The 21050-nt window shown below is 33.9% G+C and overlaps 1 protein-coding gene across 1 annotated transcript in view; it reads left to right on the top strand.

Annotated features, from left to right (window-relative positions):
- Gmds (GDP-mannose 4,6-dehydratase) overlaps positions 1–21050 on the top strand; it is a 501725-nt gene that overhangs the window by 103804 nt on the left and 376871 nt on the right. Inside the window, exon 4 of the mRNA XM_055619053.1 lies at positions 2430–2539. Coding sequence (XP_055475028.1) covers positions 2430–2539 — 110 coding nt within the window. The remainder of the gene's footprint in view (positions 1–2429; positions 2540–21050) is intronic.

Raw genomic sequence — 21050 nt, 5'->3', positions numbered from 1 at the left:
TACCTCCCCCTGAGGGGGAAGCAGCCTTACCAGACCACAGAAGAAGACACAGCAGCCACTCTGATGAGACCTAATTGACTAAGATCAGAAGGAAGGAAAAGAAGACCTCCCCTATCAGTGGACTTGAGGAGGGGCATGCATGCAGAGGGTGGAGGAAGGGAGGGATTGGGATGGGAGGAGTGAGGGAACCACAGGGGGGATACAAAGTAAATAAAGTGTAATTAATAAAGAATTAAAAAAAAGAAATTCAAAGTCTAGAGGGAGTTGAAAATAAAAACATAACTAGTTTATATCACAAAATTTTTTAAAAAAAGAAGCATCAGAGGTTAGGCTACTTTTAGGTATTAGGATTATTAGGAAGGTGACCTAGCTATTCACAAAAAAGACTTCTCACCTAATGTTTATGTTACTCAGTGTATCTGCTTAAAAGTTAATACATATTGAATAAATTTTGGATTTAGATTTTTCAGATAATAATATGATTTATAAATAGGACCTAACTAATCACTTAGAATTTATAATGTTTCATTTATATGTTATATACACATTTTATACAATATTTTAAATAATTTTGTGCACAAACCATTTTCATGGTATAGATATTCTCATTTGTGGCATTACATTGTCAGTACTTCAAAACTTTTGGAATTTTGAGTCATGCCACATTTTGAAATTTCAGATTAGAAGTGCTCAAAATATATATATATTTTTTGTGTGTAAAATGATACCTCCATTGGATCTAGATGTAGACCAAGCTAGCAAAGTGCTCATATTTTTAGACTAATGAAGTCAGTATGAGTCAGCTTTGATGTAGGAATTTGGATAGATTGGTTGTCCATCGAGCAGTTGTGGTACGCCTGTAGACATATAATGGCATACTTAAGCACTTATTCTGTAAGTTACTTAAAAACCACATGATAGTATCTGAACAAAATTTCCCCCAAAGGTCTATCTTTGCTATCATCAGTGTGTTGTAGATATAGTTAGAGATTATATACATTATTCCAAGCTCATATTTGTCCAGATCTCACTTTTACATAATACATGTTTTAACTACTTATAGCCCCATGATAATTGTCTAACATTTTCATATATTACAGTTTTTAAACAAGTCTATTTGTGTTTCCTATTACAAATCCACACAGACCTATCTTTCTGTTTGAGTTTCCTATTACAAATCCACACAGACCTATCTTTCTACATTGTATTTTTCTTGAAGATAAAAGTTATACTCCAATACTCAACAAGCATCAAATACAATGTTTTTATCTTTGTGTTGGTGGAAGAAGTTGGTGCACATGGTGGGATCCTGCTAAGGAGTTCAGGCTAAACTCAAGATCCTTCTTGTCTCAGTGTTCCAAATACTGGGATTGCAGGATTGTATCATACCTTGGGACATTTTCAGTTTGACCTTCATTTTCATACTTGAATATTATATATTTCAGTTTTCTTTAAGTGTTCCTTTTTATAATTTTTATTTTTATATTAATTACAGGTTATATACTTTGTATCTTAGCTGTAGCCCCTCCCTCATTCCTCCCAATCCCATCCTCCCTCTCTCATCTCCTCCCTGCCCTTCTCCAAGTTCATGGATAGGGGAGGGCCTTCTCCCCTTCCATCTGACCCTAGCTTATCTGGTTTCATCAGAACTGGCTTCATTGCCCTCCTCTGTGACTTGGCAAGACTGCTGCCCCATCCGGGGGAGGTGGTCAAAGAGCTAGCCACTGAGTTAATGTCAGAGACAGTCCCTGTTCCCCTTACTAGGTAACCCACTTGGACACTTAGCTGCCATGGGCTACATCTGAGCAGGGGTTCTAGGTTATACCATGAATGGTCCTTGGTTGGAGTATCAGTCTCAGAAAAGACCTCTCTGCCCAGGATCTTCACCAACCTTATATCTGACAGAGGGCTAATAACCAGAATATATAAAGAACTAAAGAAGCTGAAAAGCAACAAACCAAGTAATCCAATTAAAAAATGGGGAAGAGAGCTAAACAGAGAACTCTCAATAGAGGAATATCGAATGGCAGAGAAACACTTGAAGAAATGCTCAAGCTCATTAGCCATCAGGGAGATGCAAATCAAAATGACCCTGAGATTTCACCTTACACCCATCAGAATGGCTAAGATCAAAAACTCAAGTGACAATACATGCTGGAGAGAATGTGGAGAAAGGGGAACCCTCCTCCACTGCTGGTGGGAATGTAAATTTGTACAACCACTTTGGAAATCAATCTGGTGCTTTCTCAGACAATTAGGAATAGTGCTTCCTCAGGATCCAGCTATACCACTGCTAGGCATATATCCAAAATATGCTCAAGTACACAACAAGGACATTTGCTCAAACATGTTCATATTTCAGTTTTGATATTGGAAAGTATTTTCTTTTGTTATGTTGTATCTGATGGTCTTTTTTCTAAATACTAAAGACATGAAGTTGCACTATGGTGACCTCACTGATAGCACCTGTCTGGTGAAAATCATCAATGAAGTGAAGCCTACAGAGATCTATAATCTTGGTGCCCAGAGCCATGTCAAGGTAAGCCCTTTTCAATGCCATGGCTTCTCTGGCTTTGTCCTTGCAGTGTTCTCTATTTACTCACAATTATTGTTTCTAACATAAAAAACAACCACCAGTACTTAACAAATTTAGTCTTCAGTATTAGTTTGGGAATTCATCCTAATAAAAATGCTTATCATTTTTAAGTGAGGTTTCTGTTACTGAACAGTACAACAAAATCTTTCAACTAACATTGAAGTAGCAATTTGCATTTATTTTATGTTGTTCTCTATATTTGTGAGCCCCTGTTCAGACATTTCATATCAGTCTGTGAGAGAAAATTTTTTAAATTTTAGAAGGAGTAGGATCACTAAAACCTTTATTATAATGTTAATTTTTAGTAGTGGCTTTATGACTGGGTTGATGGATATTCTTACATTAAATATATTGTTAAAGTTATATTCTTGTGTTTACAATCATACATTAAAGTTAGCTGAATTACTATTTTGTTGTGAATGGTGAAAATAATAAGCTGTTTTTAGCCATTCCATCTTTATTGTAACATTCAATGTTGATTTCCTTTCCTGTATTCGGATTATCCTGTGCTCTGCCTACCTTTCTTTAGTCATTCTATCTGGAACAAGTAACATAAACTTGAGAAGCTCCTCCCAGCCTTCCAGCTCCTGCTTGACTCAGGTTTTTGTGGCTGTGTCCTGATGCTTCCTTGGGTGAATGAAATTTGAAACCAGGGTTGATTCTTTCTATTTAGATACCTATTCAATCAAGTGGTTACTAGAACATAGAAATAAAAAAATGGCTCTAAGTTAAAAAAAAGTTCAGCTATCAGTGTTTTCTCTATTTAAAGAACAAATACAGTTATTTTATTAGAGTATATCATACTCTAATACAATATTTTATTTTTATTATCATGTTTCTCCATATTTTTCAATTGTGTATAGAATAGGGGCATTATACCTGCTTAAGACAGGAATTAGAACCTGAGTCTAATGATCAATGGAATAAACCTAGGCATAAAACAGTAAATTTTGAAAATTGAGGGTCAGTCCTTGGGTTGTAAAGTCCTTATACTTAGCAGGTGAGAACACCGGCTGCTTTTGAAGAGGACTTGGGTTTGGCACTCAGCATCCACATAGTGACTCGTGAACACCTGTAACTTCAGTCTCAGGGGTTCCAACACCCTCTTCTGACTGACCTCATGGGGAACCAGAAACACTCGTAATACACAAACAAAATGCTTATACGCATGAAATAAGTACATCTTTTAAAAAAGCAAATAGCGAATTGTATGCATTTACTACTACTACTATTACTTATTACATTTGGGATCAGCCCATTTTCCTTTAAGAAAGGCCTGAAGGTTTACAGAGACACCTCTTATCTGCCTAGATACTGTTTGGGAAACATCAATAACCAATCCCCTACTGTTCTCTTTTTCTTACCTTCTTTCTTGCTTTTTTTGGGGTGTTGAGGACAGCACACAGGACCTTATACGTACTAAACACATGGTAGAGCTATATTCTTTGTTCTCTTGGTCTCTTAATCTATAGGTCATCCTATGTTATATGTGTGCTTAACATCTTTCCTTTGAGGTTCTTTCTATAGGAAAATGCAGAGCTGTTTTCCTAGAGATTTTCACTATTTATTTCCCCATGCTGGAGGCATGACTTAGGATTTTGTGTTTGAGAGATTGTCCTCACAGCTCATTTTGTTCACCTGCCAGGCAGTTGGAATATGCTGCCATGTCCTCTGATCACTCAAAGCTGAATTTCTAGTTTCAGATTTTGGTCTGTTTTATTATTATCAAGGGATTAAAATATTTACTTTGTTATAAATTATTTCTCTATGTTAATCTATGCTAATATCTTTGAAGAATTTAATTTTTTTAAATAAAAATTTGTTTCTGGCTGATGTAATATGTTCAGTAAGAGTAACATAAAATAACATGCTGTTTTGTAATATTTTGAAAGATAATCTAATATTAGCACATTTTGTATTTAATTTTGAATTCTTGACTTCTAGACTGGCATTGTTTGTGTTGGCCTCATGTTGTACAGAATAAACTCTTCTATCACTCACACTTCCAGTTAATTTGGTGTGGGCCATGTATGCTAAAAGTAAGGAAAATAAAATAATAGGAAGCTGGTCTGGCTTCCTGTAGGAAACCAATGAAGATGAAATTGCTTCTTGGAATGAGCCCATAGCAGTCTGGGAAATACTGACTGAAGACATTTTTCTGAATCATAAACAGTAAAATTATGAGTCATGAAGTAGTTCATTGAAAGGCTGGTTGGATCTTACGCAGGAGAAAGTGAGAGATGACTGCAATGTACCAGTTATTAAAAGCCTTAAACCTAGTATGATGACATCATCCCAGTCGGAACAAATGATACAGTTTATAGTCCTGCCCATCTTGAGAGAGAGAAAAAAAATGTTTTAGGACCCTATTTTTTTTTTTAAATTCCCTGTGAATAAATTTTTTTTTTTTCTGTTCAGCATTCATTGTAGCTCTGCTTTTGGATTTTGTCTACTTTTTTCACAGCATCTTTGATCTTACATCATTCCTACAGTCATAGAATTGATGAGATCTTTCCACAGTGAATCTAGTTCAGTGTTGCTTGCATTTACCTCACAACATCATGCTGGAATCGCCTTGAATTTTTTAAACATATGAAAATTATTTTGTCATAAGGCAGTCATGAACTTGAGAAATAATTTAATATGACTTCAGTTTCACAGATGAGATCATCTGCTCAAATGGTACATTTGGATACTGCCAAATCCAGCATGGGCACTCAGGTCTTCATATTATGTAATTTATTTTAAAGAGCAATAAAGAAAACAATTATCTCTATGAATGGTAATTCTGAAACAGGTAGTCTTCACAAAGTAACGTCTTCCCTCATATTGCCGTAGTTTCTTCTTGTACTCGCTTCTTCCCCTGTGTCTGTGGTATAGATATTCTCATATTAGTTTTAAGAAGGATTTTTCAAATCCCCTTTCAGTGTTGAAGATCATCATTATATTTCCTTCAAACTTTCTCTTATGCAACATGACTAACTCTGTAGTTTGCATTCCTCTTGTAATCCTTTAATTATTCTTATTACTTTCCCTTTCAGTTCTCTGTGTTTCTTGTCTGGCTTTTTTCTATGACTGTAAGGAGGCCTGAGTGCTTTGGTTGGAGGGGTAAGTGAGCTGTGATCTCCCTTCTGTCATTGTGCAGATCAGCTGGTAGATTCTGAGTGGAGAAGCCCAAAGGAAATGAGCCTGCGCAGGCTCAGAAAGCTGGTCATGGAGCAAAATTGCTTGTAAACGAAGGTGCCAGTTCACTAACTCAAATCACAGGGAATCAAGAGAGAAAGGCCAGTCCAGCAAGTGGAATTAGGAATAAAAACAGGCACAGGAATTACATTGGCAGACCTGGGAAAGGGCCCAAGCGATTTTAATTCACCAAGCTAAAGAATTGTCATCTATTTCCTGGTGGTTCTGAGTTGCAATTTACAGCTTGATAACTAATTGCTATATTTACCCTAGAAAGCCCAAATCTCTTGGGAGAAGGAACAAGTGGCATGCTGCACTGAGAGAATTCATTATGGCGGGAAAGGCAAGTTGACTTTATATATGGCTGACCTAGTTATAACACAAAACAAAAGTGCAGTAACATGGCCCTTTAGTGTACAGTTATAACAGAGCAGGATAGCCTATGAAAAGTCCATAACCAACATCAGAGAGGGACTGTTTTTCTGTGTTGTTACTCATTCTTCTATTTATTTTGGACTCCGGAGTCCTAGCAGGGAGGTGTGAGCAGGAAAGTGAGTAGACAGGGAAATTTGCTATTGCGGTTAGAAGAAACATCCTTAAAAGTGAGTCAGGGCCTGGCCCTGTGGCCCACACAGTTGCATGGTAGAGTTCATTATGTCATCATGGATGAACATAGTCATCTACCTCTCTTCACAAGAGGCTGCCTTTTATTAGACCCAGAGCAGGGTGCATGGTGGTGGTGAGCAGTTGTAATCAGCTTTAGGATAGGAATTAAATGTAATAGCACGTTGGGATTATTCTCATGAAAGTGTGGTATAGGAACGAGATCTTAAATTAAAGGTGTATACTAGAGTTCCCTGAACACATTCTGAATCTTCACATCCAATGGCATGCCCTATCTCTCCCAAGACTGTACATTAGGATTTTTCATGATTTCAAGTCCTGGTTATGGGGCTTCTTAAGTCTCTGTTTTCGCCAGTGAGCTGCTTACCTTAGGTTATAAGTTTTTTCTACCTCTGTTCTGTGGGCTTGTGTTCTTGCAATGGACTGTGCCATCTGCCTCAGGCTCTTGACTATACCAGCTTTATTGAAAGCTCATCATGATGCCAAGAGCCCTGTTCATCCTCTTTTCACTAATGCACCATCATCCTCATGGAGTAGTAGTTCAGCAATGAGTTCTGAGGGAAGGAAGTGCAAATTGTCATTCTGTCACTCCCTACCCTAATCTTCCTGTGTTCTCTGTTCACAGTTTAGGCTAACATGAGGCAGAGGGTCTGGAGAAGTGATGGGGCTAATAGTTCCATGGTCAACATGCTAGTTGGTGCTGCTTCTGCTGGGAATAAAAGCTGTGGTTTGCTTTAGCTGTGCTTTGAAATGATAGGCAAGGCTGTTTTTCTTGGTCATATGCCTATAGTTCCTGTGCTGAAACATTAGCTTGTAGGGCATATTCTAAAAGGGGAAATGATGTATGGGCCCTTTGGTTTTTATTACATGGGCCATAGAAATCTGAGGGGGCAGAGCTCTTGGCAATAACCCAGGTCATGCCCTTTTTTCACAAGTGCCTGTCTGAGATTGCCAGTTGATGGCAGCCAAGCTCTCTCTAGCCTTGAATCTAGGGCTGATTCCAGTTTGTCTTCTTATGCTACTAGGATGAGATGACCAAAGATGGGGGTAGGATGTGGGCGCTATTGAATTGACAGAAACCTTACCTCTTTTGTCATTCCTATCATTTACTAAAAAAAAAAAAAAAGAAGTTTCAATGTAATAAGTTGAATTAAGACATTTTCCTTGCTGGAGGGAACTGGTTATAATTAATCCCATATGAGTGGTATCTTTATAGTCAGGAAGCTCTCTGAACACAATGAAGGGTGCAGCATGAGCATGCCAAAAATACTAAAATTAATTAGTTTACAAGGAAAGTAGGAATGTATAGCTTTAACTCATCTGAAATGACCACATTTTGTTCACATATTAATAGGTATAAATTATGACTGTTGAGGCTCTGAAGATATTTTATTTTGCTTAATAGATACCTGAATTGATAGTCATTATTATTTGAGGAAATTGTTATATTATCATATGCAGTTTTTGAAAGTGCTCAGATCTACATAAATCCTCCAGTTTGTAATACTGAAATACTCAGAGGCCTGAGGAGCAAAAAAAGCTGTAGTTTGAGAGAGCGTAGTCTAGACTGCCATGCATGTGTGGGTCTATAAGTGCTGGAGTGTAAGTGACATGAACATCATCTCTATAGGTAGGTGGTAAACTTCTACTATGACCAAGGACAGTTGACTTTTGTTTCTGTCCTGCAGCTCCCATTCTGTACCCTCTTCTGTATAAGCACAGTCCCTGTATTTAAAATACTTGGTAATCACTTTAGTTTATTACAAAGAAAACTTGTGATAGAACATTTTTTAAGTTTTGTGTTTACACCATATAAACTTTTATAATATGAATATAGCTAGTCAGTTTCATGATCCCTAGGTGAAATTTGACCTTTTAAAATCCTATATTCATGAGGATAGGTAGGCATGTACACTGTTGGTAAGGGTCTCTGCGTGTCATCTGGCTCACATTCTTCTTGGAAGCCTGTTATAGATTTAAGCAATTTAATTCAAATCTAAAACCACTTAAAAAGTCCTTTATAGTCCATTAAGAATTTTTATGGGAGAGAACACTCTATGAAAGTTCTCCATTCCCTGTTCAAACACATTGTTCTGTTTTATTAGATCTAGGTGGTATTGTAATTTTGATAACAGCTAATAATATTTGGAATTTTGTATATAATTAATGGACCACACAAAGGTGTGTTTGTTAGCTTTTCCAACCTTAACCTATTTACAGTAGTAGCTTTTTTACTAAATAAAATCCAAAGTAGTATTTCAGTTTTGTAACAATTTATGCATTAATGCTAAAATTAGTTAAAATGGCTAAATGTTCATGTTTATCTTAATGTCCATGTCTAGGTGAATTTGTAAATACTAATGGGAGGAAATTAAGTCACTAGTAAGTGTATTGTGAGTAAAACTATTTTTTCTTTTAGTTTTATGATGAATCAAAACAGATTTTAGAATTCCTAATTAGACAAGTGTGTAAATAATAATATTATTTAACATTTGAAAGCTGATGTATTTTTCCTCCTCTCAGATTGCTCTCCATATTTAAAGAATTGAGCTCTCTTTAAAAAGACGTATCAGAACATAGTTTTAGGGACAATTCTTACTTTATTATTTTAGTACATTTCATGTTTATAAAATTCATTTTGTTGAAGTCATGTCCTTACAATTGTGACAAAAAGATAAAATGAAATCTTTTCAAATTCAAATAAACTTAATGCATAAATACTTGTTATTTTAGTTTCTCTGTAAATCATTATTTGATACTTTATCAGTACCAGAAGCAATAAAATTTTAATGTCTCCATGGTGTGCATGTAAAAAACTTTAATATCAAAGATTAATAGGCATAATTGTAATAACAACAACCTATGTATATCGGCATGTTTATTTTATAACATGCAGTTAGTTAGAATTATTTTATTTATAAGATCATATCAAGTGTTGCTTGGACTATTGAAACTGTTAAGTTCATCATTAGAATTCTGAGACCTCTTTAGAAAATTGTGTGTTTCAAAGATGAGATAGCTTGTATATGGTCATAGCAGTGAGAGTAAAATGAAATTTTACAGAGATGGTGCTGGAAAGTTGTAAAGTATGGATCAATAGAGTGGAAGTAGCACAGTTAGGGCCTCTCATTGCTTGGGAAGTCAGGGTCAGCATCCCTTACCCTGCTGATCTTCTCTTTTAGAAATCAGTAATATCAACAAACAGACCTTGAACTTTTAAAAGACATTCTTCAGGACAGCCCCTTGTCCTGACTGCAAGTAACCCCCTTTTCCTGTGGATGGCTTGATGGAAAGCCTACTTTTATTTGTGTTCCCACACTTATGAAACTCACTCTGGAATGAGTTTGTTGTTAAGATCTTTTACAGCCAAGTTGAGAGGTTCTGGTGTATTTTGGTAGATTCCTCTATCTTCTCTGGAGAGAAGCATTTCAGTGTTGATTAACAGAAAAATGATTATTACAACACAATATTTGTTTTTATATCACAAGAGCAAATACTGCTTTTCTTTTCCCTTTATGTTAAATATTATGAAAGTGTTTTGGCTAAGTGGTCATTTAATCCTGTTACTTGGTAAGATATTTAAATGGCATTTTTTAATAAAAATTACCTTATTTTATTGAATTTATTTACTTCAATGTCTTTAGGATTTCAATCTTTCACTTTTATTCTTTTCAATTGTTAACTTTGTAAAAGTTACTACATTTATTAAAACTTATCAGTGCCTGTAATGGGAGAAAAATTACCAGCTATGATAAAAATATTAGGCTAAATAGTGCACTAATAGGCTAAAAGTGACTTTACAAGTAAATGGACTTGCTTCACAGAGGATGTCATAGTAATTCCCACAAGCTTCTGCACTTGGGTAGGTAGGCAAATTATTCCTGATTCTCCTTTATCTATATGAGACACCTTTATCTATATTGGGGACCCAGGAAAAGTTTCTGCTTCATGGATGATTGTTATGCTTTTTTATACACATAGATGGCAGCAAAGTGTCACACACAGCAGTGGTAAGCCTTGTCCTTAGAATGAAAGATGAGTGACAATACACACTGATTTCCATCAGCTTAGCTCCCTGGTTCATTCTGTAAGTAAATCTAAAATAAGAAAGAAAGCTACTATTGATAACATGGAAGTATAGCAGGATGGAGGAAGCCGTGGGGGAACTATAATACACTGAATTTCTGGACAGATCCCAGGTGGGAAATCTAATCTTTTCAGGTATGTCTTCTATTGTAAGATGACTTGAAGCAGCTATGATATTGTGAATGTTAAAATAAAAGACAGTGAGGGAGAGTGGTGGTAAGGGAAGAGAGAAGTAAACAAGAAACCTTACAAAAGTCTCAGCGGCAAGAAATGGCCTGCTGCCTATGAGTAGTGTGGGATTTGGCCTGCATGGTTCCCTTTTAGTTAAACAAGTTACAAAGAGGAAATGTCAGTCCACGAATCAGGCAAACCTTCCATGGGAACATTTGCTCAAATTTCAGCATTTTAGAAAATAGAACTGCAGTTTATTATGGTCCAGTCTCCAGGCTGGATTTTCTACTAAATACACAAGTACAAATGTGTTTGTTCAGAATGCGTTCTCAATTAACAAGTCATTTTATGCTTTAATTAGCATTCCTATATAATGACATAATCACTGTAGAAGATGACAGTCATCATTACAATTAATATTTAATATGTGTCTGGTTCTGACGACCTTTCTCTGTGTTCTTACAAACTTCTAGGTAATTTTCGAGTTTTAGAATTGCATTTAGTAAATCACACAGACATGAGGAGCTAAGGAAGTGGAAGCATGCTTGTGAGAGGCTGCAATCTGGAAGTGAGTTACAGAAGACGAGTTAGTAACAAGTCCCAAACAATTGAATCACGGTGGTCTCTTACTGCTATAAACATTGCTAAAAAGATGGCAATATTGTTCAAGAAAACACTTCCTCCACCCTTAATTTTTTTTTAAATTTCCTGAGGCAATTTAGTATCATAGACTAATATCTTTGTAACAGAATTGATTCTAAAGGTGTGCATAACAACTTGCTTAAATGCAATATCTGGCAAGTCTCTCTCTGACAGCAACTTATTTCTCACATAATTATTTTCCTAGTAAATTTGATATCTTAACAACCCCTTCCCTCATTTCTGAGTTCAAAAAGTAACACTTAATATAATTTATTTCTCATAGTTAATAAAAGCTTACTTGAGAGTGTTGCCGTTCGTTCACCCTCTAGCTGGAATGTGTGGCCAGGTGAAGGTGGTTTCCAGCATCACTTTGCTGGGGACTCTAATGGCCTCAGTGGGGTTTTAATGACGCATAAAACATATTTTGGTTGCTGCTTGTTACTTATTAATGATTAAATGATTTTGCTGTGCCATATATATTGGTAAGAAAGATAGGTACTGGGGTAGTTTTTTTTTTTTCTCTTAAACTATCTACTGTGTTGACTTTAGTTTGTATGTATAGGCAGGTCTGTGCTAACTGTGTTTTTAGCATCGCTACATGAACATAAGAACTACACAAATTTTGATTTATATACATGTAATTATTTGATAATTTAATAAAATTTAATAAGGTGAACTTTAATAATCTAACATGTTTAAAAACCAACATTTCAGTTGTTTTTTAATTCGTGGTTATATACAAATTCTTTTGTAAGTTGTTAATAAAATAGCAAATGTTTATTAATGAGCTTTAGATTACCATATGCTACTTGAAAAATAGCTTTTAACCAGATTATAATATGTTATTAGATAACTATACTCCTTTTACATGTTTAGTTTCTTTGGCAGACATTAGGTTAAAACTATGTGCCTTTTCTTAGTAGGATGGTATCATACGTATTATTTATTTGACCTTTTCTTTGCCACGGTTTTCATAAAAAGAACAGGATTGCAACACCACTTCCTCAAACTACTTGGTTTCAAAAGAATCATGTCTCATACAGCTAAATATGAGTGATTTGTATTGCTTACTAACAGAAGAACATTGTTCTTTACTTAAAAACAAACTGCTGATTTTATTAATGCTATCATTGGTATATTAATTTTCCTTGATAATATTTTATACTTTATATGAACAGTTAAAATTTGAATAATTAATAAAATATGTTTGATTTACTTATAACTTCTTAAATGCTCTTTTAAGAATAATACATTTTTAAATAAGTTTTAATGCTTTTTACAAACTAAAATGGAATTTATGAGTTATATAGAGGAAGATTTAAGTGGTTTATTGGCATCTTATGACAAACCTTAATTTATGACCACTTTAAGTTTGTGTACATGAGAAAACATTGCTATATTTTAGATATATGAAAATGTTTTACAACATTGTTGCTTAAGTAATATATGTCTTACTTGATTTTCCAAATTATGTTGACTGCAACGTTCTTAAAGAAGTAATGTTCTAGTTGTTAGTAAAGCAGAGTGTGTTCTGTTGTTTGAGTTATGCTGCCAAAATATTTAAGCATTATTCTTAGCTTTTTTTTTCATTTTATTTCAAATATGCTCTGTTATCTGAGACAAAATAATTCAAAATGATAAATACGTTTCAAAGTAAATTGATAAATGGGGAATTGTAATAATAAATTGTTATGTTTTCATGTGTTCATTATCTTTCATCAAGTACTGAGTAGTGGGAAAAGAAAATATGAATATTACAGGGTTCAATTTTGGGCCCAAAATGCATTTCCTTTTTAATTTTTTATGGGTCTGGGTTACTTGACACTTACAAGTGTATTGCCAGTGTTATATTCTTTGAGGAGGGATTTCACAAAGAATGTGCCCTTTCATCACATGAGAGATTCTTCTATATTTTTTCTTCCGTACTTTCATCCTCTCCTGCCTCCCTCACCTAAGCTTCTTACTGAGAATTCTGTCTGCTCAAAGCATCTTATATTCTTGTAAGTCTTGATGGTGCAACTTCATTGGCCCAAGATTCAGAGACTAATCCTTAAATCAGATACAAGTTTCCAAAGTGTGAAATGCTAGCTTGTTATTTTTATTCTTTACACAGGTTTTCATAGATTTTCTTTTTCAAAGTGTGTTGACTGTAAAGCATATTTGGAAGGTATTTATAGGAATGTCATTGTGGAAATGATATATTTTAATGGACAACATAAACATCCTAGTTAAACACTTATGTGGCTAGAGATTTTAATCAGAAACTAGTAAAATATATTAGTCTTTATAATGTAGCATCAATTAAATACTAAATATTATGTTTAGTGAAATCAATATAATTTAAACACTAACTTTTTAAAAGAACTCTTAATGTTAGCTGCTATGCTGAGGTAGATTTAATAGAAATAGTTCATATTTTTATTTTCATTCATAGTAAAATAGAAATTAGCAGAGAGTTTAACTCATCTGTTTAATTTTCTTGCATTCACACATTTGGGTTTTTTCATTTAGTAAAATTAGCTTTTGGGTAAGCATTACTTTTTTTTTTTTTTTTTTTTTTTGTACTTCCACGTGAGTAAAGGCCGAGCTCTTATGCTTTGATGTACCACTTATCAGGGGTGTTTCTTTTGCTTACTGAAGGAGTGTCAAGCCGAGCTTAGCAGATGATGTTTTGTGTGTTGCCCTGCTCTGGGCTGGAATTTTTAAAGTGCTGGCTCTGTGGACCAAAAGCTACACATAGCATTTTGACTCCTCACTGATACAGACTTTATTGTTGTCATATACTTCCTCTAAATTTTTTTTCTCCACTCTTCCATCTGCATTAGTCAACCTTAAACTAAAGACATATGTTTGCTGCTACATAGCAAATCTTTTACTGGATAATCTGTAGTTTATTTAAATTGTAATGACTGTTGGCCTTTATAAATAGAGCTTTATAAAAATGAAATAAAATAATTTGTTGCATATTTATATATTAGTGAATTATCAGTATATGGTAAAATATTGATTATTGGAGCATTTAGAACTTAAGAGGAAGCAAAAATGACTAACTTCTGAAAACTCACAGTTATCTTCTAGGAATTCATCATAAATCTCCATAACTTCAAGACTGAAACATGAACTAAAATTTTCACTGTAAGAATAGTTTATATACATTTATTTAACATGGTTTATGTTATAAAATTATTTACTTTGGGCCTTAATTGACATACAGTTGTCATTGATATACTGAAATATAAAACTTTCTAAATGTTAGAATAGGGTATTTATACATGTAAGTGTTCATGTGTGTGTGTTTGTGGGTATGTGATTAAAAAAAAAAAAACAAGAGAACTGTACTTGTCAAATTTCATATAATGTAAAGTAAGACTGAGTGACACACACAGCCTTTCCAGGCTTCACTTTCCTCATCTGTGGAATGGGGTACGAGGCTTTGGGAAGTGGGAAGAGTTTCATCACACGTTCTACAAGATCTGTTTCAAACTCAGGTTCTGACATTCTGTTATCATCTAAAATGCTATTAAATAAAACCTAAGGTTAAAAGATTTAATCTCTTTTAAAAACTATTCTTTTTGGAGAAAGAATCCATTGATGGTTTAGTATAAAATGTTTTTTTTTTCTAGAAATATTTAATTTTATTTTAAAAGTATGCCTATACCTTTTTAAACGTTTAATGTAGAGTAATGGAAACTATGAGATGGAAAAAGCACTATGCTTCATTTTTTTTTTTTAGAAAGCACAAATTAAAGTTGAATGTTCTATGAGCATTAGCAATATGTTTTTTACCATTGAAAAATCTTTCTTGAGAAAATTAGTATTCAAATATTTTCTATAAAATATACATCTATGTAAATTGTTTTCTGAAAGCTAAATGCTGACTTTTCTTTTAAAAAGGAAGCATCTGAGAATTTCCATAAATTTATTTAGTCATATGAGTAAATTTAAGTGCTAGTGTTAATTTGTTTCTACATTTAACTTTAGTATCTGTATTTGTCTTTCGTAGAAATTGAGGACTATTGCAGAAGATGTATTGTGTGCCAACTTGGGTCAAAAGGGAAAGCCAGAAACAAATAAATAAACTAATTTATGATTCAATTAAGGAATTTGTGGTAATAGACACAAAGCCTTTAAATATTGTAGATAACTGTTATTCAAGTACAGTTTTCTGGAATTTCCTGCTTAATGAATTACTAATGCATTTTTAAAGAAGAAAAAATTTGTGTGAAGTCTTATTTACTTAAAAGTAGATATTTGGTTTGTAGGATCATAAGGCAGCATTGAGGCTTTACTGAATGTATATTCAATGAGAGTTTATAATGTAAAGTGCATTGGTTAAATATAGATGATGATGTTAGAGAACAAACAGCAAAAAAATAAAAATGTTTTCAAAGGCAGTTTTATAATTCTTAGTAAAGTATGTATTCATCATCTAGAAAAACAAAACTAAGAACATGCCCCCTCCCACAGATGTTAAGAATTAAAGTTTAATTCTGTTGGTTGGGCTGGTTGGTTGGCTTATGACATTGAGGATCAAACCCAGGGTCTTGCAAGTGGTAAGGAAGCACCCTACCCTCAAGGTACATCTTCAGCTCATTGATTTTTTTTTTCTTACATGAAAAATTGACATTGATTCCATTGGTTTATAAAAGACAAAAATACATCATATTAATAACGTTTCTTTTCTTTCTTACTATTTTTTTTTTAAAATTTTGGATTCCCAGGTAAAAGTCCCCCACATTATAACTCCATACATTTAAGTATTTTTAAGTTACATAAATTGTTTCTAACTTTGCATCATTTCATGTAGTTAAGGTGGCAAACTTGTCATTAAATTTTTTAAAGCTTATTGTCAATATTATACTCTAATTAATCTTGGCTCTAATAAGTCATTTTAAAGATATTTGCTGCTGTACACTTGTATAAGTTTTCTTATATGTCTTACATAAATTTTTAAAGTTTTGTGTGAGGCTTGCTCTAAGTACAACTCAAATAAAAATTAGATATTCCTCTTCCCTGACTTCTCTGAAATTTTCTTAAGGAGTTAAAATGTTTTAAACTAAAGCTTTAAATTATATACAGATTTTTTGTTTGGTCTTCATTCTTTGCTATCCACAAGACAAGCCACAACAACCTTAACTAGATTCCTTTCTTTGTCCTTGAAATTTCAATATATTAAAGAGCAACTATAAAAATAAACCATAAAATAACTGTTAAATAAGTTCCTTTATAGTTTAGCTTTTTAAAAATAACAATAGAGAAATATTTACTCAGCTTCTCTGGGAGCTTTTAATACTTTCATTGTTTTCTTTTTGTTTAAAAAACTATGTTACTTACATAGTAGCTGAAAATAGTCATCAGCTACAGTTAATGCTAATAGTTTATGACGTATTTCTTTTGTCATTACCCTCTACTGGTGACTACCTTCTGACAAAAGAAGTATCCTCGTCTAATTCCTTCATTTTGTATATTAGGTGACTGAATTGCAAAGATATTAAGTCCCTCTCTTTGAGTGGCTCTAGGTCAAATAGTGTGCTTATGCGGGGCAGCGCTGTGGTCAGTGTGAAGGCTTGCTTTCTTACTCTTCACTCAGACCTAAATCTTCTCTACTCATGGCCTCTCACTTGCTTTGTCAAAGTATGACATGGATGGATTGCTTGGAATTTTTTCAAAGCCTTTCCTGTGTAATAATGATGGCAACAATTTCAAGCATTTGTCAGGGGCCACTAATACATGTTGGGACAGCAATTTAAGGGGGAAAAGGTGGATTTATTACTAATAAAACATTAAAACCCTTATATTTAAAGCCAAACATAATTTACATGCAGTTTCACCCCTCATCCAGTCACCTGTCTGTCTGTGATTTAAACTGCTGCCCCTTTCTCTTCCCAGAAGCATTCATCCTGCTGTGGCTGACCCTGAGCACCTCCCCCAGCAGATAGGTAGTACCAGAGTCTTTAGAGGGCTTTGACTGGAACCATCTGTTCTGCTCCCCCCAGGAACAATGGTCTAGGCACTCCTCCATAGGAGCTTGTGTATACAATTATTTGTAATAGTAAAATATTGAAACAGAGTTTTGAGATTCCAAAACATCCAATAATCTGTATCAGTCTCAGATATTTGGATTTTGAGTAATCTTACATTGTTTTTTTTTTCACTTATTACCTGTATATTGCAAACTTTGTGGTTTGCTTTTCTTTATTTTTCAAATAAAATTATTTTGTTTTTGCATAGTATAATATTACTAAGATACTACTTAAATTTAATCTATCAATACATATTATATATGTATGTTTAGTAACTGTTTTGAGACAACTTGCTTGGCTCTTGGCTCTTAAGTATATGTGTATTTCTTAATATTACGATTGGCAAACACTAAAATAGGCTCTATATCTGTGCAGGTGCTCACGCATACACACACACACACACACACACACACACACACACACACAGCCAAGATACAAAGTTGATACCAGATTCTGATGACACCTCTTCATTATGCTTGTTGGGATGTGGTGATGTGTGTGTGTGTGTGTGTGTGTGTGTGTGTGTGTGTGTGTCTATATATTTCCTCTCTGTTTGAACTGGGAATCCCTCCCTATTTTTCAAAGGTTAGGTAGGTAGGTTTTTTAGTTTTTACTGTTCCCAGGGTAGTTGTTATTGTGTGTATGTGTGTCCATGTGTGTGTCCTTCCCTCTCTACATTAGTCCTGGTATTACCAAGTAATTTACATCAAGAGAAATTATTGAAATGCATTTCCAAAGTAAACCAGTATTGCTCTTCATGATTGTGATCTGACCTAGTAACAGCTGTTAGTTAACCTGTCATCTTCCCTAACATGCCAAAGTGTTGCTGTAGCTGTTTCTACTACATCAGTTAACAACAAATTTATTTATTTTGAAGTACAAAGTGAATGTTTCCCTTACTGAGTTGTGCTTAAACAGTGCTCAAACTTATAAACATGTTTTTTCTTTGACAAAACCAAATTCTAGAGGTAAAAGAGTATGTATATTTATCTAGAAGTAGTAAAACATTTTGTTTCTCTATATGGGCATGCCCTGCTTTAAGATAAATGGATGCGTAAATACCTTAATTTAGAAAACAACTTACGATATATATTTTAGCCATAGAATGACTATTTTATTCATTTAAGAATTACTTTTAATAAACTTTCTGTTTCACTTCAATATTAGCATTTAGTCTGTATTGAACTGGAGGAGCAGTATATAATATGACTCAGTATATCTCTGATTAATAATGAGGTTGGACTCACTTTACAGATTATTAGTTGTTATCATGTTCCTTTCTGTGACGTGTTTCTCTAGCCTCTGTCTATTCAGTTTTTGAGCCTTTTTAACTTGCTGATTTGTAGGAATCCTTATTAATCTTTTATCAGTTGTATGTGTTGTAAGTACATTCCTTCACTTTGCAAGTTCCATGCTAGCTTTAAGGTATTCTTTACACAACATAAATCTTGAGTTGTGTTGAGGCTGACTCTCCTTTTATGGGGCTATCTGTGATGTGTTTGAGAAATCCTATTACATAGCATGCTTTTCACAATGCTGAGAATATTTCAGCATTGTGGTCACCTGGCACATTCAATATATTGAAAGGATCCATACACTAAATTGAGTTAGTCTAAGTGACCTAAGTTTCCTGTAAATCTGTAATTCTTAGTCTATTATATTACAGATAGATTGAAGATAATGTTCCATGTAGTATAAAATATCACATTTGTTAACAGCACCCTGTGTTTTAGAAATTCTGTGACATCATTGATTCACAGTTGCATCATTGTTTGACAGATTTTCTGATAACTGTGATAAAATCTTACTCTCGAAGCTTTCATTTTTATTCTTACTGATGGATTCATATAGATCTATCAAATGCTGATTATACAATGATTTATTCTTGTATGCACATCTCAAAAGTAAGCAAAATGAATTTGTTTTATATATTAATTTGGCACTGGCAATTTTAAGACTTTGTGTTTCCAACACACATATGCTCCTGCTGAGCTGTATCTCCAGATCTTGTTTTGTTTTGTTTTTTCAAAAGAAAGCATAGAATTGTAGGTATTCTTCTAGTGAGAGATGGCTGCTTCTTAATACTAAATTTGTTCTTGACTTTAATTTCTTACTTTATGTGGTAATATAGAATTGTAGTGCCATTAAGTGTAAGATACATAATACAAGATGTACTATTCCACTAAAGTAACAACAGCCTTAACAGCAGCTATTCAGATGTACAAACTGTTAAGCAGTGACATCTCAGGAACCACTGCCACTTAAGTAATCATGACTGTAAAGTACTACTTGATTTCAGATATGTCGAAATCGAGGAAAGTCTCACATAAGACCTATGGCCTCCTGCATTATATTGGCCGTCTAGGCACATATATTTGTTGTTTGGGGAACAGTAGCACATGTCCCATGCCTTCCCAATCACCGGAAGTACTTGCTTGATTTGTAATGAGAAAATCCCACATGGAATCTGCTTTTATCCCCTTTGTTGGTACACCTGTACCTCCCATAGTATACTTTGTTGGCTGAACAGGTATAGACTCTAGCAGCTGGAAGTGTTTTCCAGCCATTCTGTCCTTGCCATTGTGTACTAAGAGTCTTCCATAGACGGGCTTCCTTTTTGGAGACTTTGGTCCCTGTTTGTGTAGGCTCCTCCTCTTGAGAGCATTGCCTCTGGGTTAGCTTACTTACTTGCCAGGAAGGCTGTTTTTATTTTGAGCTGATAATACTTTTTTTTCTTATCTCTTCACATTGATCCCAGCTTTCTCTGCCTGCTGGACTATACCACATTTATGCCTCCTTCTGTTCCCAGCACAGCTATTTCTACTTAAGAACTTGAATATTTCCTGAAATTTGTACTTCTTTCTCTAATCGCTTAGTGTATGGGCGAAGTGTAAAATGTGTTGATAGTATGCCCTGTAGCACCTGGTAACCAGAATTATTGTTGTTACCATTTTGTGGGTGTAACTTTAATTTTATTTTTGGTTTGTTGAAATTAAACTAAAAGCTTTCTTGGTCTGTTAGTGATCATCCAGTATAATTACAGTCATTTTAGGCATTACTGCTTTCTTATGCCTGCAGTTGTTCTCTATTATGGCCTCTTTTTGGCACTTGCAAAGACAAAACAAAAAGACAAACAAATAAAAACAATAAAAAATATTTCTTAAACCTATTTTTCCTTTTATTTTCCTTTTTTATCGTATCTTTCTAAAATTTTGTTTTTAAATTACAGAAATAATATAACACTATATTTTGGAGTAAATGTTACCTAGAATCTTAATGATAGGATCTATGTCTTGCTGGTGAGATGTTGTTTTGTTGTTTTTATTTTTAGTGTTTTTCACATATTTTTGAAATATATGAAATCATAATGTTTAATTATTTTTTGAAAATTAAGATTTATTAAACTTTACAATAAGTCATATTTTATTGACTGCATAATTTTATGTTGAGTTATTCACCTAGAAGAACCAATCAGATTAATGACTTTTAACTTTGTTTATATTGAACATTATAATTAAAATGATTTCTTAAGGATTATTCTTTATTTTGTTTCTTCTCCCTGGTCATCTGTACTAGGTGCAGCTAAAAGTATTAACTTTTTTTTTGTAATATTTCTCTGTGTTGTTTTAAACATGAAAAAGAATGTGTTATGTCCTTTTTTAATGAGAGAATTTTTAAAAGCCTAGTTGTAATGGTAGAGATTGAGTTTTACTTAATTCTTTGCC

The sequence above is a fragment of the Psammomys obesus genome, unplaced genomic scaffold (assembly GCF_907164565.1).
Source record: "Psammomys obesus unplaced genomic scaffold, mPsaObe1.curated_primary_1811, whole genome shotgun sequence".
Classification (NCBI taxonomy): Eukaryota; Metazoa; Chordata; class Mammalia; order Rodentia; family Muridae; genus Psammomys; species Psammomys obesus.
This window is presented reverse-complemented; position numbering and strand designations above follow the sequence as displayed.